Source organism: Capra hircus, chromosome 10, assembly GCF_001704415.2.
Source record: "Capra hircus breed San Clemente chromosome 10, ASM170441v1, whole genome shotgun sequence".
Classification (NCBI taxonomy): domain Eukaryota; kingdom Metazoa; phylum Chordata; class Mammalia; order Artiodactyla; family Bovidae; genus Capra; species Capra hircus.
In genome coordinates, this window is record NC_030817.1 from 47,312,925 (window position 1) to 47,340,126 (window position 27,202).

The 27,202-nt window shown below is 37.7% G+C and overlaps 1 protein-coding gene across 1 annotated transcript in view; it reads left to right on the forward strand.

Annotated features, from left to right (window-relative positions):
* The window catches only part of UNC13C (unc-13 homolog C), a 678,662-nt gene that overhangs the window by 455,044 nt on the left and 196,416 nt on the right, over window positions 1-27,202 (forward strand). Inside the window, exon 21 of the mRNA XM_005685753.3 lies at window positions 13,673-13,758. Coding sequence (XP_005685810.2) covers window positions 13,673-13,758 — 86 coding nt within the window. The remainder of the gene's footprint in view (window positions 1-13,672; window positions 13,759-27,202) is intronic.

Below are 27,202 nucleotides of genomic sequence, written 5' to 3' on the forward strand. Positions count from 1 at the left end.
TTTGGTGGCAATTACAGTATCTGTAGAATAATTCTCTATTGTCTAATCATTAATTGTTTGGTTTGGTGTTTGGGGTTGGCACCTGTAGGGTTCTACACAGTTCCAGAGTCATGTTTACTGAGTAAGTAAAATTTGCCAATTCCATACTTGTCCTTCTGCTTTGTCTTTGGCGTTATTCAGATTTTTCTCAGTGATAAGTGATACCCCCTTCTCCCATCCTAACATGTAATTAAAACAAAACAATAGATGATTACTTTGGTTTAGTAAAGTAACATCCAAAAGCTCCTTACCATAACAGGCCATCTAAAAGCTTATTGTGAGAAAAAGCAGAAAATTGCCATTGTAACTTTATTGGCATCAGATAGGAATGATCATACACAATAGGTGCTTTTTCACTCAATACAGACAGATAAAATGACTGCTGAATCATCGTGAAAGGATTTAAGGGAACTAATTCTAAGCAGTCTTTGTAGCAATGCCTCATTCTTTGACAATGAGAGATCCATTCATAAATATGCATCATACGTGGGAAACAACATACAAAAGCGTCTCCCTCTACTGATGTTTGGGCACTCAAGATGTTTGTTGGGAATCACCCAGTGGACATTAAGGTCTTTACTTTTACTAAAATTCTCATTTTATTATCGTTATTTTGTAAGCCATCTTAGTATTTTTGAATATGATGAATACATCAGTAATGAGTAAAAATAAAGAGGACTATGTTTCAAGTATGCAAAGATAAATGTGACTTGAGTGGCTTAGTGATCTAACATTTTTGAGTGAGAGAGACTTATCTCTGAGACCTTAGAAAAGTTTTGTAACATCTTTCAAACTGTTTTCCACATGTGAAAAACTGGGAGGTAAAAGTGAAGACATAGGACCATTATCAGAATTCGAGGAGATGAAGCTTAAGAGCACTAGCCCAGTGCCTGGTATTGCTTAGATACTCAGCAAATGTTAATTCCCACCTCTCCTTCACTGCTCAAGCTCCCTGACCCTGACATGAATTTCAGAACTTGCTTTCCCCAAGTCTGTAATCTGGACATACTGAAGTAGCTTGAGAAACAGTGATCTGAAGGCAGTAAATTCCATTTGCTATTCCCTGCCCCAAAGACATTACCCAATTTTTTTAAAGCTTTATCTGGCCATTTCTACCTGCCTCACTACTACCAAGTAACATCTTCATTGTCTTACAAAATGCTGATTTTAATAGTTAAGCTAGATGCATCCCAAATTTTATTTTTCATATTTAAATTAAATATGTATTTGAAGATCCAAATTCATTAAAATAATACCTTAGGTTGTAGATATAAAGAGAAAACAGAAGGATAAAACGTTAGTTGTATTTAAATGACATTAGTAACCCACTTTTGTTGTCATTGTTACAAGAGAACTTAAAAACAAAAGGGAAAAATGATCACCACAGGAAATGTCCAGTAGTAGTTGAGTTCACATTACAAATGCTTAAGCTGACTTTCACCTTTAACTGCAATGGTGTAATGTGTTTCAGTTGCTCTTTAATTTGTAAGGCTACTTTGTAATTTACTAGTAGAGTCCTGTTCATTCTTCTTGGCTGTTCTCTCTCTTCAAGGTAATGGCAGATAATTGCACTAAGGCATGTGAAATTTTCGTATTAACAAAGCTGAATTAAAAAATAATAATGTTAAAAGAGCAGAGCAAACTGAGTGTCTCACCTTCTGGCTATGACAGTGAAGTTTCAGTTGCAGACAGGACAGATATCAGAACCGTTGCTTACTCACATGAAACAAAGAATACATTTTTCTTCAAAGGCAAACTTTGCATATCAAAATAATACTTCACATATAATGAATTCTAATTTTTATCTGTTGTGACTAATGAATCAGTATTATCAGATCTGACAGTGGAAGACTGTGTTTTCCTTATTTCACTAAGAGATTTGCAAGATAATAAATTGAATTGTTAAATTGTTGTGTCTCATAGGATTCAAGGTCTAAAACATTTATGCTTTGCATAAATTGCTGCAAATTAAAAATGGGAGACATTCAAATAATGTTGAAATGGATCAATTATTTCATTAAACCTCTTTTTATAAATGATAGACTAAGTGAAGTCATGATTGCATGGAAAATGAAGAGGTGGAGCTATACATTCTAAAGTTCAGTGTGTACCAATTTTATTTTTAAAATATAAATAATATATGAATATTGAATATACTATATTATACACATACTTGCTTTAACTTTTAAGTATATATTATAATTCCTAAAAGGTTAGGAAATGGTCATGGCATGCACTAAAGTGACCAAGTCACTTTAGTTGTGTCTAACTCTTTGTGACCTTATGAACTGGAGACCGTCAGTCTCCTCTGTCTATGGGATTCTCCAGGCAAGAATACTGGAGTGGGTTACCGTGCTCTCCTTGAGGGCATCTTCCTGACCCAGGGATTGAACTGTCTCTTATGTCTCCTGCATTGGGAGGTGGATTCCTTACCACTAGTGCCACCTGAGAAGCCCAGGAAATGGTCATGGAAAGTTGAAACCTCTTTCACTCAAGCTTGTATCATAGTTTGGAATTTATTTATAATTAGAGAAGGAAGTGGCAACCCACTCCAGTGTTCTTGCCTGGAGAATCCCAGGGACGGGGGAGCCTGGTGGGCTGCCGTCTACGGGGTCGCATAGAGTCGGACACGACTGAAGCGACCTAGCAGCAGCAGCAGCATATAAATTTTTAACATATGGCTAGAGACTGCTGAAGTTTGGGAAACCAGTTAACTCCTATTGAGTGTATAATAATTTCCCTCTTCAGTCAAGCTTATTGCTATTAATTTTGTTAGCTTTTTTTTTTTTCCTGGAAACTAATAACTAGTAAACACAAATGTAAACTTGCATTCATTTGATAATTTTTTTCACATTAGAAATCAATAAATCTAAATAATATTTTCTTGCATGTCTCATTTGTGGTAAAATCTTCATTATAATTAGCAGTAAACATTTATTAAGTGCTCACTGTGGGCCAGTGGCTGTACAAAGTATTTACATGTAAAGTTTCATTTAATCCTCATAACAGCCCTAGAGTCCCAAATTGCAGTTATTATCACCTCCATTTGACAGATGAGGAAATTGAGTTTTGAAGAGATTACTCAGTGCTCCACTGGGTAAATTAGTTAAGTAACAGAAGAAACCAAGCCTCTGCCTTTTGAATTGCATTGAGGCTTAACCACTACATTATACTTCTGTGAACTGTGCACAGGAAATAGCCAGTAGTGTGTTAAATTACAGAAAATAAGCTTCTAGCAAATATGCAAATGTATAGAGTTCTTAGCCAGCTCAAAGAAAAGGCAGAAATCTTCAACTGTGGAGTGTGTTGGAAGAAAACAACTTTTCCATTTGATTTGATACAGAGAAGACAGCACAGGTACAGCATATACAATTTGATGCCATAGTGAGATTGTGTATTTGTATATCTATAATGGAAATTTGAACACAGTACAAAAATACAGTTATGGAAATATTATTTTGTGGCCCCTTAAAAATTAGAAACATAAAATCCTGCCAGTGGTTGCCCCAAAATTGATAAAAATCTCTTATAAGAAATACTCTATGTCTCTCCTCTTCCTCTGAGTTCTGATTTGCTTCTTTTATTGGTTGTATATAGTTGTGAATTTTTCTCCCCTTTTCACTGAGTAGATAGGAATAAAGAAGTTGTTTTGGAAACTATTAGCTTTGCAGACGTTCTTACCAGGTTGCATCCTGGCTTGTAGAATTGTTTAAATTGGAGAGGAAATTTACATACTTATAAATAGATAAATAAATACATAAAAGTATGTGTGTATATAAATGTACAAATACAGTAAGAAGACTGTATAAGCACAATTAATATTATTTGTTAGTAAAGAGATGCTAGATGGAGAATTGTTTTCTAATGCCAGCCAAAACTGTTTAAGGAGAAAAAAAAAATCGTGTTATTTTCATCTGAACTGAACTATGAAGCAAATGTCAATAAAATTAGATAAGTTAAATTTTGTGGCAACAGTAAAATGATAGAATTTACAGTTTTACATAGTGCAAAGGCACCAACACTATCACTAACTCTTAATATTGTGAGCTACAATTCAGTTTATAGTCACTGTAAACTTGTCTTTGCCCTTATCCTTCACACTTCATTAATCATTACTAATTCTGCCTTGGGGCTTCCCTGGTGACTCAGTGGTAAAGAATCCAAGAATCTGCCTGCCATTCAGGAGACAGGGGTTTAATCCCTAGGTCTGGAAGAACCCCTGGAGAAGGAAATGGCAACCCACTTCAGTATTCTTGCCTGGGCAATCCCATGGACAGAAAGAGCCTGGTGGGCTACAGTCCATGGGGTTGCCAAGGAGTCGGTCCTGTCTTAGTGACAAAACGACAACAAATACAACAAAAGACTTCAGCTGGAAGACATACTGAACTGTGCTTTCAAAGAACAGAGAGAGTATTTATGATCAGATGGAAATTGAGGAAGACAGTACAGATAGGAGAAAATGATCAGAAGACATGGGACATTAGACATGTTTAGAAATTATAAGTAGTGTAGGTGGAAGAGCATGGAAGGCATTGGAGAGTAGAGACAGAAGTTATAGTGGGGGTCAGGTTGCCATTGGCCAGGCAAGTCACCTTAATGGGCTGAAATTTCTCTGTGCTACTGAATGTGTGACAAGCAATTGATGGTTTTAAAGTAGTGATTCGAAATATTACAGCCTATGTTCATCAAATTAGGTGGTAGTATACAATATGAATTTGAAGAGTAAGAAATGGAGGTAAATAACAGATATACTACCAGATTACTTCAGCTTTTGAGTCAAGTGTGACTTGAATTGGGGATAAGATGGTAGGAGCAGGGCAAGGATAAATTCTACAGCTACTTCAAAGGAAGAATCCACAGGAGAGTAGAAAGAAGATGCTGTGGGTTGTGCCAGAGGTTGATGACCAAGTTTGCTATCTGGATTCAGGTAGGGTTAACTCATGTAGTATTTTATTTAACCAGGATTTCTGTGAGACGGAGCCAGAGAAGTGTTTCCAAATGCACCAAAAATACCCTAGAGGGGTAGTAAAGTAAAATAAAAATACAGACTTTGAAAGAACCTGTGTAATTATTAAGTAAATAAAGGATCTTTGAGTAATTTTTTTTAGCACAAGGATATCTATTATTTCCATTGGTAATAGTAAGAAAACCAAGTTTGAAGCTGCCTTGTCATAATACACAATAAGCAAAACTTCTAATGATATCTCAAACCCCAGAGATTATCTTCTGCATGGAAGCAGAGCTTGGCAAGTAAATCTTGAGATTTAAATTTAGACTGTTGCAGAAAATATAAAGCTAATCATTTGAACTGTACATATGTTAAAGCAAAATCAATACGTTAAACAAAACAAAAGAGCTAGCTGTAAGGACATCATAAATGTTTGGGAATTTCTATTATTGTCATAAGAAAACGAACGAAAAAAATATGGTCAAGAAGCATAAGCTCTATATCTGATTCTGTCATTGATTTATTTCATGTTTTAGAACATGTTTCTTGATACCTAATATCCCTAAGTGTAAAATGAGTGTAGTCAAAGTTATGTTTGTCTTTCTTCTAAGTATGAAAAAAATTGAATATTTGCTGATTGTTTATTGGAGAGTTCATGAGCTTTGGAAAATCAGCTCAAGGCTCTGACTACCAGCTCTTCATTTGTAAAATGAGAATAACAACAACCAAAATGAATTTTGTAAGCAATAAATGAATGTTATTTAACTTTTTAAAATAATCACATAGTATTTAGTAAAATTCCATTTGATTTTATTTCAGGATGCATGCAAATGTTCATATTTTCTAAAATAATCATATTCAACTTCACAGGCCTATTTGAAGTAGAAAACGAAAGTTCTAATGCTTATGTATCATTTCTTGTGAAGAAAAGAAAAAAGTAAAACCAAAATAAGACTCTCTTTACCTATGCCTTACAAATTTTTTGTAGTTGGGTGTATTTTTTCTAACTATTTTCTGCACATATAAGCATAGAAATTCATTTAATAGTATTTATTTTTATTTTTATTTTTTTACAAAATACAGGCTCATAATATGTATACTAACCTGTAATTTTCCTTGTTTGCTTAAAACTGCCTGACATTTATCTTCTCATGTCAGTACAGACAGACCTATCTCGTTTTGTTTAAGTTGCATATTATTCTGTAATTTCATATAACACCATGATGATGCATCCATGGAGGGGGATTCCTGAGCCACAGGAGAGAAGAGAGTGTAAATAACTCAGGTATTGGAATAGCATGAAAACTTGTAGAGAGTCGGGCTTTTGGAAATCAGATGCAGACAGGTCCTGAATTTTCTTTTCTTTTCTTCTTTTTTTTTTTTTCTTGCTTGTTTTCTTGCCTGAAATGTACTTAGTAAAAAAGTTTTACTATTATTTTAATTGAAATTTCTTTGAATATTAGAGTGGTAAGAATCTCTTATCTATGTTTGCTAGGTCTTTGTGGGTTTTTTTTTTTTTCTTTTTAGATTGTCCATTAATCACAGCCATTTTTATAATATTTCTCTTTTTCCTCAGATTTATAACAATTCTTCTTATATTAGTAGTATTATCCCTTTGCCTTTCATATATCAAGTATATATTTTTCTAGTACGTTGTTTTTATTTTAAATTAGTTTGGTTTTGGTTTACATTTTTGTTAAATCCTCAACAGTAATAATGAGAACCCTTAAACCTTAGTTTCACAAGAATGAAAATCAAATTTGACATTGCTTATGCAACTGAGAAAATCCTGACATAAATAGCTTATTTTTGGATTCTCTGTTTGGAAGTTATCTGATTAAAAAGTCTAGATTAAAGGAAAATATTTTAAAAGTCGCTTTGAGAATCTTTTCTTATGGTAATTACAACCGGTTACTGGGGTTGCATAGCTTATCTCTTCCACTAATTAATCTTTATCCTCCTTGAAAAGTACATACAAATCTTACTTTCTTCAAGTCACCTCTGTGAATGGTTACACTAGATATTCTTCTGCCTCATATACTCAGCTTTATTGTGTTGAGTAATTTCTACTTAGTGCTATACTATGTGCCTTTCCATTGTGATCCATTTTTCTTTTTCTTTAACTAAAATATAGTTAATTTACAATATTGTGTTACTTTCTGGTGTACAGCAGAATGCTTCAGTTACATATATATATATATAAATTTCAGATTCTTTTCCTTTGTTGAATATAGTTCCCTGTGCTACATGGTAGTAGTCCTTGATGTTTATTTTAGGCATAGTAATGATCCTTGTTTCCCCGTCTACTTCCCATGAAGTGATGGGGCCGGATGCCATGATCTTCGTTTTCTGAATGTTGAGCTTTAAGCCAACTTTTTCACTCTCCTCTTTCACTTTCATCAAGAGGCTTTTTAGCTCCTCTTCACTTTCTGCCATAAGGGTGGTGTCATCTGCATATCTAAGGTTACTGAGATTTCTACCGGCAATCTTGATTCCAGCTTGTGTTTCTTCCAGTCCAGCGTTTCTCATGATGTACTCTGCATAGAAGCTAAATAAGCAGGTTGACAATATACAGCCTTGACGTATACCTTTTCCTATTTGGAACCAGTCTGTTGTTCCATGTCCAGGTCTAACTGTTGCTTCCTGACCTGCATACAGATTTCTCAAGAGGCAGGTCAGGTGGTCTGGTATTCCCGTCTCTTTCAGAATTTTCCACAGTTTATTGTGATCCACACAGTCAAAGGCTTTGGCATAGTCAATAAAGCAGAAATAGATGTTTTTCTGGAACTCTCTTGCTTAATCCCAGGGTTGATCTCCTTCAGAATGGACTGGTTGGATCTCCTTGCAGTCCAAGGGACTCTCAAGAGTCTTCTCCAACACCACAGTTCAAAAGCATCAATTCTTTGGCGCTCAGCCTTCTTCACAGTCCAACTCTTACATCCATACATGACCAAAGGAAAAACCATAGCCTTGACTAGACGGACCTTAGTCGGCAAAGTAATGTCCCTGCTTTTGAATATGCTGTCTAGGTTGGTCATAACTTTTCTTCCAAGAAGTAAGCGTCTTTTAATTTCATGGCTGCAGTCACCATCTGCGATGATTTTGGAGCCCCCAAAAATAAAGTCTGACACTGTTTCCACTGTTTCCCCTTCTGTTTCCCATGCTGAAGCTGAAACTCCAGTACTTTGGCCACCTCATGTGAAGAGTTGACTCATTGAAAAAGATTCTGATGCTGGGAGGGATTGGGGGCACGAGGAGAAGGGGACGAGCAAGGATGGGATGGCTGGATGGCATCATGGACTCGATGGACATGAGTCTGAGTGAACTCCGGGAGATGGTGATGGACAGGGAGGCCTGGCGTGCTGCAATTCATGGGGTCGCAGAGAGTCAGGCACGACTGAGCAACTGAACTGAACTGAACTGAGTGATCCTTGTTTCTTAAGATCACATCAACCCAAGTGTAGACAGCAGAATATAAAAGCCAGTCCACTCAGGATATCTTTGGCTCTTCTTGCCCTGGCTCACTGCTCTAGCTCCTCTGCATCCTTTCAGCTACAGCTGCTGTTCCGCATTCTCCTTTGCTATTTACGATCCGTCTTCCTGTTCCTCATGTTGCTCTTCTTTGATATCATGGCAGTCACCATCACTCACATCATACATCAAGTTTCCTGTCACTATTGCTGCTTGATAACAGAAGTTCTGAATCCTCTCCTGCCAAACTTGTTCATACTGCTGGTTCCCGTCTCTGTACAGGCTGCAGAGTGACTCTCCATTGAAAATAAGCTGCTCTCACAGCCCCTAAGCACCAGTGAGGAGGAGGAGGAGTTTTCTCTAAACTCTTGGTTTTCTAGAAGTACTTTTTTCCACAACCAACTCAACCTTCTCAGGCTTTAGCTTCTTTGTGAAGAAGTGAAGTGAAGTCGCTCAGTCGTGTCCGAATTCTTTGCGACCCCATGGACTGTAGCCTACCAGGCTCCTCTGTCCCTGGGATTCTCCAGGCAAGAATACTGGAGTGGGTTGCCATTTCCTTCTCCAGGAGATCTTCCCAACCCAGGGATTGAACCTGAGTCTCCCATATTGCAGGCAGACGCCTTACTATCTGAGCCACTGGGTGTGTGTGTGTGTGTGTGTGTGTGTGTGTGTGTGTATGTGTGTATGTACATGATATGTATGTATATATATATGTAAATATATATTTGTTTTTATGCCATCATCTCTACTACTAGGTTGTAAACTTCTGAGGGGCAAGGATTGTGTTTTATTTAGTACTTAGCCTTCAATTAATAGTGACTTATTAACTAATGTTACTTATTAAATGCTAAACATGGTAACACTCATTTTTATTATATTACCTCTTATTTTACTGGTATAAAATTTTTATAGTTTTTTCTAAAATAAGATATTACAAACTTGATTGAAGGTTTATTTGTACATATGCCTCCTTGAATTCAATTCCCTTCTCTGCTTGCCCAAACCTACTATTAGAACTTTTTATCCCCGTGAATTTCTCTGTATCTTTATGATAGATTCATGCACATTGTTACATGTATCAGTTTTTTATTCTTCTTTTTGCTTCAGTTCAGTTAAGTTGCTCAGTCGTGTCTGACTCTTTGTGACCCCATGAATTGCAGCATGCCAAGGCCTCCCTGTCCATCACCAACTCCTGGACTTCACTCGAACTCATGTGCATCGAGTTGGTGATGCCATCCAGCCATCTCATCCTCTGTTTTCCCCTTCTCATCCTGCCCCCAATCCCTCCCAGCATCAGAGTCTTTTCGAATGAGTCAACTCTTCACATGAGGTGGCCAAAGTATTGGAGTTTCAGCTTCAGCATCATTCCTTCCAAAGAACACCCAGGACTGATCTCCTTTAGGATGGACTGGTTGTGGATTCAATTTTACGAATCTAGCTCAGTTTATTTATCCATTCATCGACTGAAAGAGTAACTTTCAACATATATAGTTTTTGTAAAAATATGTTTCATTTCTCTTGGATAAATGCCTGGAGTTGGACTGTTGATAAGTGTATATTTAACTTGATTGGCAAACTGCTTTCCAAAGGCACTGTCATATTTTGCATTCTCAGCAGCATTATATCAGAATTCAAACTTCTCTGCATCTGTGCACTTTCACCAGCCCTTGATATTATCAGGTGTTATTTTGTTTTATTTTGAGCTCTTTTAGTAGGCATGTAGTGATATCACATTATAATTTTAATTTGAAAGTACCTAGTGACTTTCATGCATTGGAGAAGGAAATGGCAACCCACTCCAGTATTCTTGCCTGGAGAATCTCAGGGACAGGGGAGCCTGATGCGCTGCCGTCTGTGGGGTCGCACAGAGTCGGACATGACTGAAGTGACTTAGCAGCAGCAGCAGCAGTGACTATGTTGAGCATATTTTCATGTGCTTATTTTTCCATCTAATTATATTCTTTGCTCAATTATCATTCAGATCACTTGCCCATTTTTCACTGGGTAATTTTTTTTTTTAATTGGGATTTGAAAGTACTTTGTATATTCCAGATATGTCCTTTATCAGATATGTGTTCTGCAGGTCAGTTGCCTTTCTTTTTATTTTGTCAACAGTATCTTTAGAAAAGCAGATTTTAATTTTCATAAAGTCCAATATATCAGTATTTTATGGTTTGCACTTTTTGTGACAGATCTAAGTAACCATTGCCTGATCTTAGATTAGAAGATTTTCTGTGTTTTCTTATAGAAAATCTTTAGTTTAGGTTTTATATTTAGGTCTGTGATTCATTCTGAGTCTTTTTTTTTTTTCCTTGTGAAGTTTGGGTCAAGGTTTACTAATTTTATTTTTGCATAGGGATATTTAAATACTCTAGCAGACATATTGCAAAGACTACCTTTTCTCCATTGAATTAATATAACATTTTATTGAAAATTAATTGACCTTGAAGATATAATATCTTAATTACTGTAATTTCATTGTAAGATATGAAGATAGATGATGTAAAACCTTCAGCTATTTTAATAAACACCATTTTTTCTCTTCTATTTCTTTTGCTTTACCATGTAAATTTTAGAATGACCTTGTCAATTTCCACGGGAAAAAATCTGCTAGAATTCTGCGTGAGATTGCATTGAATCTGTAAATCAGCTTGGGAGAATTAATATTCTAATGACATCAAGTATTTCAATTCATGAATACAATATATTTCTCCATTTATTTAGATCTTATTTGATATTTCTCTTCAGTATTTTGCAGTTTTCTTTATATAAATCTTGTACATATATATCCTTAGATTTATACCTAAGTATTCAATATACTTTGGTGCTATTGTAAATGATACTCTTATTTTAACTTCAATTTTCAATAGTTCATTGGTAGAATATAGAAATACAGTGATTTTTGTATCTGAATTTGTATTCTGTAACCTTGCTGAACCTATTTAGTAACTATTTTGTAGTATTTTGAGGATTTAGATTATTGTTTTCCTCCAAATAGAGTGTTTCTTCCTATGCTATCTGTATACCTCTTTTATTGCTCTTTTTCTTGACTGTGTGCAATCTTTAGGAGCTCCAGTACAATGTTTAGTAGGAAGAGTGAGAGTAAAAACCATTGCCTTGATCTTTTTATTAACAAGATGTTAGATGGAGGTTTTTTGCAGATTCTCTTTATAAGGTTAAGGAAATTTTCTTTAATTCCCAGTTTTCATAGTTTTTGTTGTATTTGTTTTGTTTTTAAGCATGAACATATGTTGAAGTTTGCCAAATATGTTTTACTCATCTATTGAGATGATAACGTTTTTCTCTTTAGTCTGTTAATAGCGATACATTACACTGATTCATTTTTCAGTGTTGAACCCATGCTGCACTTCTGGGATAAGTTTCTCGGTCATGATGTATTATCCATGTATATATTGCAAGATTGAATTTGTCACTTGTTTTTGAGGATTTCCACATCAATTTTATGAGAGAGAATGTGGTTTAGTTTACTTTTTTGTACACTGTCTTTGTTTTTTGTATCAGACCACCATACATTTAATTAATACATTCTTTTTTCTGGATTCAAAAAATTAACATAATTTTCTCATTTTATGAGCTTAATCACTCTAATTATACATTTATAGTTTTGTTGCTGTGTATATATTACATAAAAATTAACATACTACAAATTGTGGGATGTCTATCAGTTCAGTTCAGTCACTCAGTCGTGTCCGACTCTTTGTGACCCCATGAATCGCAGCACGCCAGGCCTCCCTGTCCATCACCAACTCCCGGAGTTCACTCAGACTCACGTCCATCGAGTCAGTGATGCCATCCAGCCATCTCATCCTCTGTCGTCCCCTTTTCCGCCTGCCCCCAATCCCTCCCAGCATCACAGTCTTTTCCAATGAGTCAACTCTTTGCATGAGGTGGCCAAAGTACTGGAGTTTCAGCTTTAGCATCATTCCTTCCAAAGAAATCCCAGGGCTGATCTCCTATCCACAAATGAAACCTTTTGAAATAAATTACTTGTTTAAGGTTATTTTTATATTAATAGATTAAAATTTATTGTTGAAAACTAATTTTGTGTATATGTAGGTTATATTAATTTTTTGATCGTAGGAAGTGTTCTAAGTACTTAATAAATATGCATCCACATTTAAGTTTTAAAGTATCAGTTGAAATTATTAGAGAAATTGATAGATGGAAATTAGAAAGAACATTTGGTAAAACCTACTTTGCTTTGGTGAAGTAGTATGTAGGAATCATGGTCTTTTCTTTGTTGAGGTTATCCTGAGGTCATATTTATTTAAGTAACTCTTTATATCCCATTCAGGATCATATTTATTTATTTTTTTCTTTTTTTGATTTGGACTCGAAGATATAAATGAATGTGAGAGCTGCTTTTGTTACTTTACATATATATGTGTGTGTGTGGGTGTATATATATATATATGTACATACACACATCCTTCTATACATATACATACATTATTATGGATTATATATGTATTATATATTAATATTATGTATTATATATGTATATGTATTATATGTGTATGTAATATATATGTATTATAGTTTGTTTATATGTATATAGATATATATGCATTTTATAAAAATATGCATACAATTTATTATATATATTTGTCAGAACAGAACATACTTTCTTATGTACTAGCAAGCGCTGAGTGTTTATAATGAATTAAATTATTTCCACTGGCTTACATTACTTTGAGCTTTATCATGAGATTGAAAATACATACAAACAGAATTCATATTCAGCAGCAGTAGGAATATTGTCTTTGCCTTAAGCTTGTTTGATCTAAAAAACACGGCCTGCCTGGTAATTCTGAAATCCTGACTAAGAGGTCTACCATGGACCATTTCACCAGAGGAGTGAGGAATCTTGATGAAATAATTTACTTTAAGCAAATATAGACTGGAAGCTACAGTCCATGTGGTCACAAAGATTCGGACATGACTGAATGACTAAGCACAGCACAGAATGGAAGCATTCAAGTTTGCTTCAAGAAAAATGGCTGTTGTGATAAAAACCACACTCATGTGTAGCTTTTTTCCATACCGTTGAAATTGATAAAGAGAAATCTCATAAGTAAAAGTATTTATAAACTATGTAATAAAGATTGTGATATATCTGCAATATAAAATGTATTCTTTTCTCAGTCACATGTTTTTTCTTTTTGATCTACTAATGTATGTGTTTGGTTTTAGGTTTCCTCAAGAGCTGAACATGGGAAAAATAAGTGCTGAAATTATGTGGACCCTTTTTGCTCAAGATATGAAATATGCACTAGAAGGTAATTATAAATATTTAAACTTATTAGAATATGCATTTTAGTTAAATTCTGATTTTGTGTTCTTGGTTTTAAATGTGAAGAATTCATGCATCAAAACATTGACTGTTGTGATCAGTTTAGTTCTAAAACTTAATTCCACATTGTAGAAAGATAATGATCACAAAGTATTTAAAACTACTGAAGAGATACATATATTTTTAATAAAATGGTTTAAGTTGCAGGGTAATCGTGAGATTTTATAGATTAAGGTTTAGATGAGGAGTATTTTATGGCATAAATTAGATTACATCAAGAGGGTGAATGAGTGATATTTGTTCAGATATTTGTCTTCATGGACTTAGAAATGGTATCTTAGAATGTGCAGGTTAAAATCTGGACAAAGCTGGTACAAGGACAATGGCAGGACACTTCACCAGAAATTCCACTTTCAATATACACAAATCATAGAATGTAAAGCGAGGAAGATACATCTCTCAGCTGAAAAACTGTAAGGTCCTTTGAGCACCCAACATTGTGTTTAGAGGTGAAGACAGAATGTTTAACCAGCCTGGGGTTCCTGCTCTCTAGGAACTTAAAATCTTGTAGAAAGTTTTCTTTGCATGTTTTCAATGTATATTAAGGCCCTAGATTCTAAATACCCAGACTACACTCAGTATGGAAGATACACCAGTGAACAAGCTGGCCATGGTCCCTGCCCTCGACAATATTATGGACGACAGCTGCAAATATGCAAACGGTCACCAGGTGGGATAGTCAGGTGTTGGAGAAGACTCTTGAGAGTCCCTTGGACTGCAAGGAGATCTAACCAGTCCATCCTAAAGGAAATCAGTCCTGAATATTCATTGGAAGGACTGATACTGAAGCTGAAACTCCAATACTTTGGCTACCTCATGTGAAGAACCGACTCATTTGAAAAGACCTGATGCTGGGAAAGACTGAAGGGAGGAGAAGAAGAGGATGACAGAGGATGAGATGGCTGGATGGCATCAGCAACTCTATGACATAAGTTTGAATAAACTCTGGAGTTTGTGATGGACAGGGAAGCCTGGTGTGCTGCAGTCCATTGGGTTGCAGAGTTGGACATGACTGAGCAACTGAACTGAACTGAATGATGATGGGCTATCTAGAGATGAAACTCTGAATTCAGACTTCGGACAAAGAGTAAGGCAGGTTTTCTAGAGGAACCTCCTCTGAGGAAGTGTTATCTTCACAAAAAACTGGCGTTATACATAGGAGTTCACTTTGGGAAGAGATGAGCAGGAAGCATCTCTGTCTCTTTCTGGTCGAGGACAGTGCCTTAGCAAATAGAGTGAGCACAAGGCATATTTGAGAAGAGAATTTAGCTGATTCTGTGAGCAAGAAGTAGCAAGAAAATGAGGCTGGAGGAATTGGCAGGGACCAGCATGTGCCTTGACATACTCCTTTTCCTATTTGGAACCAGTCTGTTGTTCCATGTCCAGTTCTAACTGTTGCTTCTTGACCTGCATACAGATTTCTCAAGAGGCAGGTTAGGTGGTCTGGTATTCCCATCTCTTTCAGAATTTTCCACAGTTTATTGTGATCCACACAGTCAAAGGCTTTGGCATAGTCAGTAAAGCAGAAATAGATGTTTTTCTGGAACTCTCTTGCTTTTTCCATGATCCAGCGGATGTTGGCAATTTGATCTCTGGTTCCTCTGCCTTTTCTAAAACCAGCCTGAACATCAGGAAGTTCACAGTTCATGTATTTCTGAAGCCTAGCTTGGAGAATTTTGAGCATTACTTTACTAGCATGTGAGATGAGTGCAATTGTGCAGTAGTTTGAGCATTCTTTGGCATTGCCTTTCTTTGGGATTGGAATGAAAACTGACCTTTTCCAGTCCTGTGGCCCCTGCTGAGTTTTCCAAATTTGCTGGCATATTGAGTGCAGCACTTTCACAGCCTCATCTTTCAGGATTTGAAACAGCTCAACTGGAATTCCATCACATCCACTAGCTTTGTTCGTAGTGATGCTTTCTAAGGCCCACTTGACTTCACATTCCAGGATGTCTGGCTCTAGATTAGCGATCACACCATCATGATTATCTGGGTCGTGAAGATCTTTTTTGTACAGTTCCTCTGTGTATTCTTGCCACCTCTTTTTAATATCTTCTGCTTCTGTTAGGTCCAGACCATTTCTGTCCTTTATCGAGCCCATCTTTGCATGAAATGTTCCCTTGGTATCTCTAATTTTCTTGAAGAGATCTCTAGTCTTTCCCATTCTATTGTTTTCCTCTATTTCTTTGCATTGATCGCTAAAGAAGGCTTTCTTATCTCTTCTTGCTATTCTTTGGAAACTCTGCATTCAGATGCTTATATCTTTCCTTTTCTCCTTTGCTTTTCGCCTCTCTTCTTTTCACAGCTATTTGTAAGGCCTCCCCAGACAGCCATTTTGCTTTTTTGCATTTCTTTTCCATGGGGATGGTCTTGACCCCTGTCTCCTGTACAATGTCACGAACCTCATTCTGAAAAGGAGTACATCAAGGCTGTATATTGTCACCCTGCTTATTTAACTTATATGTAGAGTACATCATGAGAAACTCTGGACTGGAAGAAACACAAGCTGGAATCAAGATTGCCGGGAAAAATATCAATAACCTCAGATATGCAGATGACACCACCCTTATGGCAGAAAGTGAAGAGGAGCTAAAAAGCCTCTTGATGAAAGTGAAAGAGGAGAGTGAAAATGTTGGCTTAAAGCTCAACATTCAGAAAATGGAGATCATGGCATCTGGTCCCATCACTTCATGGGAAATAGATGGGGAAACAGTAGAAACAGTGTCAGACTATTTTGGGGGGCTCCAAAATCACTGCAGATGGTGATTGCAGCCATGAAATTAAAAGAGGCTTACTCCTTGGAAGGAAAGTTATGACCAACTTAGATAGCATATTCAAAAGCAGAGATGTTACTTTGCTGACTAAGTAACATCTAGTCCGTCTAGTCAAGGCTATGGTTTTTCCTGTGGTCATGTATGGATGTGAGAGTTAGACTGTGAAGAAGGCTGAGCGCCGAAGAATTGATGCTTTTGAACTGTGGTGTTGGAGAAGACTCTTGAGAGTCCCTTGGACTGCAAGGCGATCCAACCAGTCCATTCTGAAGGAGATCAGCCCTGGGATTTCTTTGGAGGGAATGATGCTGAAGCTGAAGCTCCAGTACTTTGGCCACCTCATGTGAAGAGTTGACTCATTGGAAAAGACTCTGATGCTGGGAGGGATTGGTGGCAGGAGAAGGGGATGACAGAGGATGAGATGGCTGGATGGCATCACTGACTCGATGGACGTGAGTCTGAGTGAACTCCGGGAGTTGGTGATGGGCAGGGAGGCCTGGCGTGCTGCGATTCATGGGGTTGCACAGAGTCGGACACGACTGAGCGACTGAGCATGTGCCTTATGGGCCACAGTGACGAGTTTAACTCTCTGCTGACAGAAGTAAGAGCCCATGGAGAATTTCAGGAGGGACGTGTCCTGTTCACATAGGCAGCTAAGAACAGACATCAGCATGGCAGATAGATTGGTGGAGCAGGTGCTCACTGTGCCACTGTGTTGTTGTCGTTGTAGGTGTGTGTTTGTCTTTCAGTGCTACTAAAATGTAAGCTTGCTACTAGGCCACACAGAGGAAACATACTGTACTTTTCCTTATTCAAAAAAGAAGGTACACAGTAGATTTTAATACCTGGTTTTCTGGTAAAATCTAATTAAATAAGCTAGGGTTTATCCTTAAACTTATACCACAAGTTGCTCAGAGATGCAAACTCCTTTTTCTGCAGTGAAGCATTCCTTCTCTGTTGTATTAATCAATCCTGCTTTCTTTACCTCTGCCTCCTCTCAAACACATCTTTTTATACCACTCCGTTTTGATTGTCTCTTTGGGACCCAAAGTGCATCTTAAGCATCTTAAATCAGACGGTAACCACCAGTCCACTAGACCACCATGTTTCTTCAGATAGCATTTACTCCTCCAGTCCTATCCCTGACACGTCACCACCCTCCTGATTGCCTGGTCAGTTCAGTTCAGTTGCTCAGTCGTGCTGGACTCTTTGCGACCCCATGGACTGCAGCACTTCAATGCAGAATTCTTAATCTCCCCTGGTTCTTTCCCTTGCCTCCCGATTACAACTACTGGTACCACCATTCATTCAGTTACTTAAATGAAACACAAAGAATTATCATGGATTCCTTTACTTTCCTCACACACTTGAAGCTCATTCCTGCCTTCAGGCTTTTTTTTTTTTTTTTGCCAGCTGGTCTAATGCCTGGATTTCTCTTCCCAACCTTCTTCTCCTGCAGCCCTGTGGGGCTCAATTTAATGGCACTTGCTCAGAATCTAAAGTCACCTCCATGAATAGCCTTATTTTAACCTTCTGCCTAGCAACTAGTTACTATCCTATTTATTTAGTTACTTAGGCTTACTTCTTATCTGTCTTCAATACCACTATGTATATTTTTTTTTGTCTGTGATTTTTATCAACATATCTATATTGCCTAGAATGATATCTAGTAAATAGAACATACTTAATCTCTATGCCTTATCTATGAGGCAATGAAGACTTTATCAGGTAATCCAAGCTCAGTGGAGTAGTGGGTAGGAGAAACTTCCATTTGTGATCATTTTCTGTGTGATGTTGGGTATGTTCTAAAATGAAAAGTTCACACTGAATCAGAAGCTGGGCAGTGGGCAGGGGGAATCCAGCCCACACTTCACAGGAACTTGACTCTTTGGAACTGTTCCGCAGTGGCTCTGCCACCAGGGAATGTTTTGTTTGGGCAGGGCCTCTATCTTTGCTTACATAACAACATTAGTGCAACTATTGGATATTTTATGTTACCTTTGCTTTAAAAAAATAAGCAGTAATTTTAGTCAGTGAAGTAAAATATTTATGTTAGGAAAGTAAATCTCAAAAATTCAATGTTTACTTGAAACAACAATTAAATTAGGAATGCTACACATAAAGCACCATAACTTTGAATGTTTATTGACTAGAGGTTAATCAGTTCAGTTCAGTTCAGTCACTCAGTCGTGTCCGACTCTTTGCGACTCCATAAATCGCAGCACGCCAGGCCTGTCCATCACCATCTCCCGGAGTTCACTAAAACTCATGTCCATCGAGTCGATTATGCCATCCAGCCATCTCATCCTCTGTCGTCCCCTTCTCCTCCTGCCCCCAATACCTCCCAGCATTAGGGTCTTTTCCAGTGAGTCAACTCTTCGCATGAGGTGGCCAAAGTATTGGAGTTTCAGCTTTAGCATCATTCCTTCCAAAGAACACCCAGGACTGATCTCCTTTAGGATGGACTGGTTGGATCTCCTTGCAGTCCAAAGGACTCTCAAGAGTCTTCTCCAACACCACAGTTCAAAAGCATCAATTCTTCAGCACTCAGCTTTCTTCACAGTCCAACTCTCACATCCATATGTGACCACTGGAGAAACCATAGCCTTAACTAGACAGAGAGGTTAATAGTTTTGTACAAAAACAGTACCCCAAAATGCTGAGATGGTATTATTGAAAGTCAGATCCAAGGTCCATGGTAATTAGCAATCCTGTGGCTATCTTAGGTTTTGGGAGACAAAAATCTTTTTATTAACATATTTTTTGTTTGTTTGACTTTCTATTAATTACCTGCTGTATTGAGATTTAATTCACATCCCATACAGTCCATCTGATTAAGGTGTCCAGTTCACTAGTTTGCACATTCACACATATTCTAAGAAAGTCATGATGAATTGCAGTTCCTGGTTTATGTATTATATCTTCTTCCATACTGCTTGAGAAGGCTTTTGAGTGCAGAGATTGTATTTGTTATCTTTGTATTCACTGAACCTTAATGGAAACTCTGTCTGTATTAGCTTACTTGAATTACAGGTAAAACAACCCTATCGAAAGAACCTTGGAGACAAAGCTGAATACTTTGGTTCAAATTTAACATTTGTAGTATTGATAGGTAGAGAGAGATCTGAGTCTGGAAAACCTAGTTTCCGAAAGTTTTCTCACTCAAGAGCTACATCAGCTTTGGCAATTAATGTATAACCTCTCCAAACATGAATTTTCCTTTCTAAAAGAGGTAATATGAGTTCCTAGGATAGGGTGAGGTTTATATCATACTTTAAATATTCTTTGCCAACTGGAAAGTAGTATGCTAATAGGAGGATACCATTATTATTATAATAAATAAAAATTTGTAAAAATCTCAAAACAATCTTCTTTAGGGGTCATTTAATGTTTAAAACTTCTGGCAGAGTGTTTACAAATCCATGCTTATCTGTTCCCTATCTTTCCCTCCTTCCCTTTCACCATTTCCATCTATAGATAGCTTCTTATTGTGCCCTTTTTAAAAAATGTGACGTAAATAATTATTGTTCGAGAAAATGAAGACTAGGACTACCTCACAGAGTAGAGGGCATATACTGAAAAACATTCTTCTGGCACGCTCTCTCTATGTGGTAACATCTTACTCTCCCTATTTGCCTTATAGAATGTTGTAAAATTAATTTACTGTGGACGACTGTTTCAGGCTATTGACCTAGAAAGATTCCATGTTGTTATATAATTTGAGCTACATAGTTTGTTTTATGATTAAAGCATCTGAGCTCACGTTGTAAGTAACCTCAATTAAGTTAGGTCAACAGAGAAGAGTCAGTTAAAATTTATAGACTTCAGGTTTTTGATGCTGCTTTTTGCTTTACTTCATAAACTCATCAGCTGCTACAAAATGAATAATCTAATTTAAAAATGAAATGAGTTTTCTCCCAACTTGACACAATCTATATGAGACATTTTGTTTTCCTATTTGACATTAATCATTTATAAGTTTGATAAGCAGAAATTGATCATTATGGTGATAATTTGCTAAATAAATCAGAGTAAATTATTTTACAGATTTTTTAAAAGATGTACTTTCTGGGAAAAAAAGTAGTGTAGTAAGAAAAAAATGGAAGAAATATTGCCTCAAATGAAATATTTGATGAAATATTTCATTTTATAATGAAATGCATTGGTTTTTCAGTTTTTTTTCTAAATAAGTTATTCTAAAGACTCTTGTAGTCTTTAGCTTGACTGGTAAAGTTCTAAGATTGCAGTAAGTTAGATCTATATGTGAATTTTGGCTCCACTAGTTTCTATTTACTTATTATCTATAATTTTGGATAATTTATCATAGTAAGTCTCAGTTTCCATATTTTAACATTAGGGACAAAAATACCTACCTTATAAAGTTATTTTAAGGAGAAAGGAAGAAAGAGAGATAGATTTGGGGGTGAGAAGGGGCTACTTCCCCAGTGTATAATAAATATTCAAATATTAGCCATTATCACAATCTTGAGGATTAGAATTTAATAAACCAGAACTTGCAGATAATTTACAATAATACCAAAATGTCTAGATGCCTAAAAGTGACTGAAAGCTTTAATTGGGAATTCCAGTTGGTAGCTGACATTGTATTTGTCATCTTGGTAAGGGTAGAACTTGGTTGCCTGGCAATTCTTGTATTAGGGCAGTCCGGTTCAGGGCCCTAAAGTGTGTAAACATATGTTGGTGTTTTCAAAGTCTTTATTAAAAGAAACCCTGCTAGTCCCCAAGAGAGAAGCCAGATGGTGGTTGGGTCCACAAACATTCAGGTGGTTTCTAATTAGCAATTCTGTAGAAGAGTGCTTGGGATTCTTTAAGCACACTTCTTAAATTGGGGTTTGTGGCTGGGCTTTAAACTGTATCCTGAAATTACATCTACATGTAAGGGTGAGTGGATGGGATGGGAGAGGGGTATCTAAGTCATTTACCAATTTCTCAGATGAATCTTTGAATAGAAAACTAATTATTAAAGTCACTGAAAATAAATTCGTTAAAAATGACTGTTTTACTTAATTAACAGGCAGAGATGGAATTAAGTATAATATACAAAATACAATCATCTTTCACCTGGCCTTAGTAAAGTTTCCCAGTTCAGAGCTCCTCAAACTTTAATGTGTACCCTAGTCCCTGAGAATCCTGTTAAAATGAAAGTTCTGATTAAGTAGACCTTTTGGAAGGCAGAGTGGGTGGTTCTCTCCATTTCCAACAAAATCTGAGGTGATACCCAGGCATCTAGTTAGTGTACCTCACACCTAGTAGCATCAAGGCTTCAACACTGGGCGGTGGGGTGGGGTGATGGTGGGGTGGGGTGAGGGTGGGGTGGGGTGATGGTGGGCTGGGGTGATGGTGGGGTGGGGTGATGGTGGGGTGGGGTGAGGGTGGGGTGGGGTGAGGGTGGGGTGGGGTGATGGTGGGCTGGGGTGATGGTGGGGTGGGGTGATGGTGGGCTGGGGTGAGGGTGGGGTGGGGTGAGGGTGGGGTGGGGTGATGGTGGGCTGGGGTGATGGTGGGCTGGGGTGATGGTGGGCTGGGGTGATGGTGGGGTGGGGTGATGGTGGGGTGGGGTGAGGGTGGGGTGGGGTGAGGGTGGGGTGGGGTGATGGTGGGCTGGGGTGATGGTGGGGTGGGGTGATGGTGGGCTGGGGTGAGGGTGGGGTGGGGTGATGGTGGGGTGGGGTGAGGGTGGGGTGGGGTGATGGTGGGGTTAGTTCTGGACGTTACATCTTTTTATCGCCAATTTTTCTTGCCTGCTGCTTAGTTATCATGTCGGTCCTCACCAATGGGTGAAGATTATCAGACTGCCTTTGTAATTTTTCTCTGATTCTCGTCGTCTTAATAAGTACAACTGTGCTATAGACTTTGCTCTCACCGTTTCCATGTACTATCTTCTCTTGATGTGTGAATTTGAGTATTTGCATATTGAATATCTTTAGAATGTCTTACTCTCTTCTTTTGGGGGGCCTTCACTCGAAAAGTGTAAATTTTTATTGCCCTTCAGCCCAATACAGTTCCCAGGCCACCTTGTACATTGAATAACATTGCCCTTGTCCTTGTAGGAACAGAACAAAGAGAACACAAAGTTGTAGTCACATCTCTCCTGGCCTCACTGGCCATGGTTCTACTGAGAGAACTGATATGTTGGCCCCTGAATTTCTGTTGCTGCTAAGTCACTTCAGTCATGTCCAACTCTGTGCAACCCCATAGACAGAAGCCCACCAGGCTCCCCCGTCCCTGGGAATCTCCAGGCAAGAACACTGGAGTGGGTTGCCATTTCCTTCTCCAATGCATGAAAGTGAAAAGGGAAAGTGAAGTCGCTCAGTCATGTACAATTCTTAGCGACCCCGTGAACTGCAGCCTACCAGGCTCCTCCGTCCATGGGATTTTCCAGGCAAGAGTGCTGGAGTGGGGTAGCCATTGCCTTCTCCATGAATTTCTGTGGCCTCCCTTAAAATATTCTTGTCCTTAACATCTTTCTGGTTTACCTCATACCTAGTCTTCCTCAAACCATTATTTCATACTTGTCATCTTCCTTGTCTTCCTATCAGCAATTTTCTTCTAATTTTCAAGTTTATGCTCACAAATCACTGGTTGTCAATGTATCTTGATCTTCATGTTTTTTTTGGTGGAAAAGATTAGCTTCTGACTAATTTCCATAGTCAGTACAATTTCCCTGAAAAAAAAACTGATTGCTTTCATGTCCTATTTCCTACTCTTAAGCTTTCTTAATGGTGTTGGAATGACAAAGATTAAAGCAATGCCTCTGTATTCTTCAAAGACTCTGATTGGAGCCGAGATTGGTAGCACTTTGTAAAGGCTCTCCCAGGTCTCTTTTTATTACCATAGTAGATCTCAGCCTGTTCGATGTCCTTTGCTGTTGCAACACTCCTCATAGGTACAGAAATTGCCATAAATATCAGAGATGTTGATGTTGCTCAACTAAGAGATGACAGGAGGCTTTCCCTTATCCTGTTGAGACTCTTCACTATTACTTTTGCCCAGAAACAGACAACTGTTGAATGACTCAAAGAGGTAGCACAATATTTATTGACAAAATATTAGCTTTTAATGGATAATGCCTTAAATGTGAATAAATTATATCCTATATTTTGTATGACTAATAAGTTATTTTCCTGTACTGAAAACTGTTTTGTTCAGATTAGGTTGCCGGGGTCCAGCCCCGGTGGATCCAGGGTGATTCAAAGGTAGGGACAGAGTCGGTGTCCTCGGAAATAACTTATTTAATTACAGATAGAAAGGGATTAGAAAATTAGCAGAGAAAAAGAGGCTGAATAACTTGGTTTATGTGGGATACCAATCACCACCTACGTAGGCCGCAGGCGTCTCCCGAAGGAGAGGAGGCACTGAGGCCTCCCTGGTCTGATCTTAGAAGCCCAGGCAAAATAAGCAGGCTTGGTGAGTACCCACATTCCAGATGGGAATTCAGCCACAAAAACGGAGAGCAAGAAAGAAGTGACATGGGGGAATCAGTCTTTCCAGAAACTGATCCTGATTTCTTTAAGTTTGCTTATATACCTTTTGTTACACATAGAGATGAATACAGAGTCACGTGGGGGTCAGCACTCCTGACCTTTATCAAAATCAGGTGCTTCACATAAATGTATAAAAAAAAGGTCTTAGGGATTTTACATCATCTTCTGGCCATGAGACCTGCTGACATTTAACAACCCTTTCTTTCTGATAACCAAAAAACTTATTTTTTCCAAGGGTGTTTTTTCTTAAACCAGGCACCACCCTCCAAATAAAGTTGCATTCTTATAGGGTGAGGGTGTAGTGAGTTAAAATCAAGAAAGGAATTTATTTAACCCACGGTTAACATGATTAATCTTAAAGGTTAATACTTATTTCTCCTATATGCTTAAAGATTAATACTTATTTCTCCTATATGTTAGTTATATTCATTATAAGGGCAGGAAATATGGTGATTTAGCAGCAAACATCAGCCCAACAAATGAAAATCCTTTCACCAATGTTCCCCTTAAGAGCTATTTAGTCTTAAAATAGTGATAAAGTTACATTTTTACATAGCAAGGACACAGTGATTTATAACAAAGTACAGTGATCTATTACAAAAGAGAAAGTTCATTAACTCAAAAAGTCTAAAAAACTACTATGTTTCCCTTTCTATATTCCAAATACATTGATTAATATATTCCCAGGTGCCTAAGGATATGGAGGCCTGGCAGCAATCATTGACTCAACAATGAGAAAAGCCCTATGCTAATTAAACTCTCTGTGCTGTTTATGGTTGAGAGGTAGTAAACAATCATGTGCCATAGTGGCAGGAGTATGGATAATCCTGTCACACAAGCTAGTCTGTCAGCAGAGAGGTTTGACCTGAGACACCTTTGTCACACCCAGGGCAGGGAATTAGCAGCAATTATCGGCACAACAAATGAAAGAACCCTTCACCAATATAATTCCTAACCAACCCACTATACTAATAATTTCCCCAAAGAATTTGCCTTTAGTAAGTCTAAAACATCTCGTGCCTCTCAGGTTGGGAGGCTGTAAACAATCACATGTGGCTGGACAAACCTATACAGGCGGGCTAGATAACCTTCAGAGGAGTCCATAAGCTGAAACACTTTTGTCACGCCCAGGAGTTTTCATTGACTTGGAGCTGCACGTTAACTCCTTCTCCAAGAGAAATGGTGATGGGGGAGAGCCCCCCGTAAAGTCAGAGGTGTAGGCGAGAGCATGAAACAGTAAAGTAGATAGACTCTGGTTTTGGGGGTAGATGCTCGGGAACAGGGGGTTTCCTGAGGTTTGATCACGCCTTTGCGTATGCCAGGCCTCCTTCCTCATGACCTTTGCCATGGGCAGAGTTCCTCACGCTGGCCCCTGGCATTAGGTAATTTGGCAATAGGTACAGTTCAACACTGCTTTAGGATACTTCTACATTTCTGATGTTATTAAATAGCTTTATAAACAGTACTAGTCGTAAAGAGTTGGACACAACTAAGCAAACTGAACTGAAACAGTACCATTGCTTCAGCTGAAAATTCAGTTCAGTTCAGTTGCTCAGTCATGTCATGCAACCCCATGGACTGCAGCACGCAAGGCTTCTCTGTCCATTACCAACTCCTGGAGCTTGCTCAAACTCATGTTCACCGAGTCAGTGATGCCATCCAACCATCTCATACCCTGTCATCCCCTTCCCCTCCTGCCTTCAGTCCTTCCCAGCATTAGGGTCTTTTCCAGTGAGTCAGCTCTTCACATCAGGTAGCCAAAATATTGGAGCTTCAGTTTCAGCATCAACTCTTCCAATGAATGTTCAGGAATGATTTTCTTTAGGATTGACTAGTGAAAACTAGGACGTCATAACTGACCTCTTCTCTGAATCCTGTTAGGTTTGTCATAGCTTTTCTTCCAAGGACCTAGCTTTTCTTCTAAGGACCTTTAAATTTCATGGCTGCAGTCACCATCTGCAGTGATTTTGGAGCCTAAGAAAATATAGTCTGTGTTTTCATTTTTTCCATCTAAGTATGTAGTCCCAATAGCTATTCCCCCCATAGTTCTGGAAAGGTTTAATACTCACACATGTGGAAAAAATCCTAAATCTCTTTCATTTACCCACACAAACTGTGTCCCTTTGTGTGTGTGTTGCTCATGCCTTTGTGTGTTGTAAGAGGAGTTAGGATTACAATGAAGTACAGCTTTGCTTCCCTGACAAATTATGAAATACCTCTTCAATCACACTCTGTTTGTCAGTCCCCACATGGTTTTCTACAACAACCTGCTAATTTGTTTTGACATATCTTCACATAGAATTTCAAGTCTAGATTACTAGACAACAAATGAAAACAAAAACAAATAGTTACCAATTCTCAGTGCTCATTATTGCAAAAAGATCAGTTCTATTCATTCAAATTATGGTTCACATGAGTCTCACCATGAACTGAAATTTTTCTGGATGGATGTATCAACTTAGATGTGGCAGTTTATTTGAGAGAGTCTATTATATTATAGTATATTACATTACATTTGTCCCACACCCCCAAAATTTAAAAAAAAAAAAGAAAAAAATGTATTTGCTAGTACGTTTTAAGTTTTCCTGATTCCCTCGGCCAGTAGTTCTCAAAGTGTGGGTCCCAGACCAGCAAGTATCAGTGTCATTTGGGAAAAATGTTAGAAATGAAAATTCTTGGATCTGCCCCATACCTGTTGTTTCAGATTGAAGCCCAGCAATCTGTTTTTTTGTGTGTGTATGTTTTTGTTTTTTTTTTAATAAGATCTCCAAGTGATTCTGATGCATGCTAAAGTTTAAGAACTTCTAATCCAGGAAATGCATAATCAACATAGCACCTTCTTCCATTGATGACCTGAACACACAATGATATTTTTAATTATAGTTGATTTACAATGTTATATTAGTTTCAGGTATACAGCAAAGTGATTCAGTTACTTTGAATATATATGTGTGTGTGTATTCAGACTCTTTTCCATTATAAGTTGTTACTAGTTATTGAATATAGCTCTTGTGCTATACAATATAGGTCCTTTTATTTATCTGTTTTATATATAGTAGTATGTATCTGCTAATCCCAACCTATTTGGTTTTCC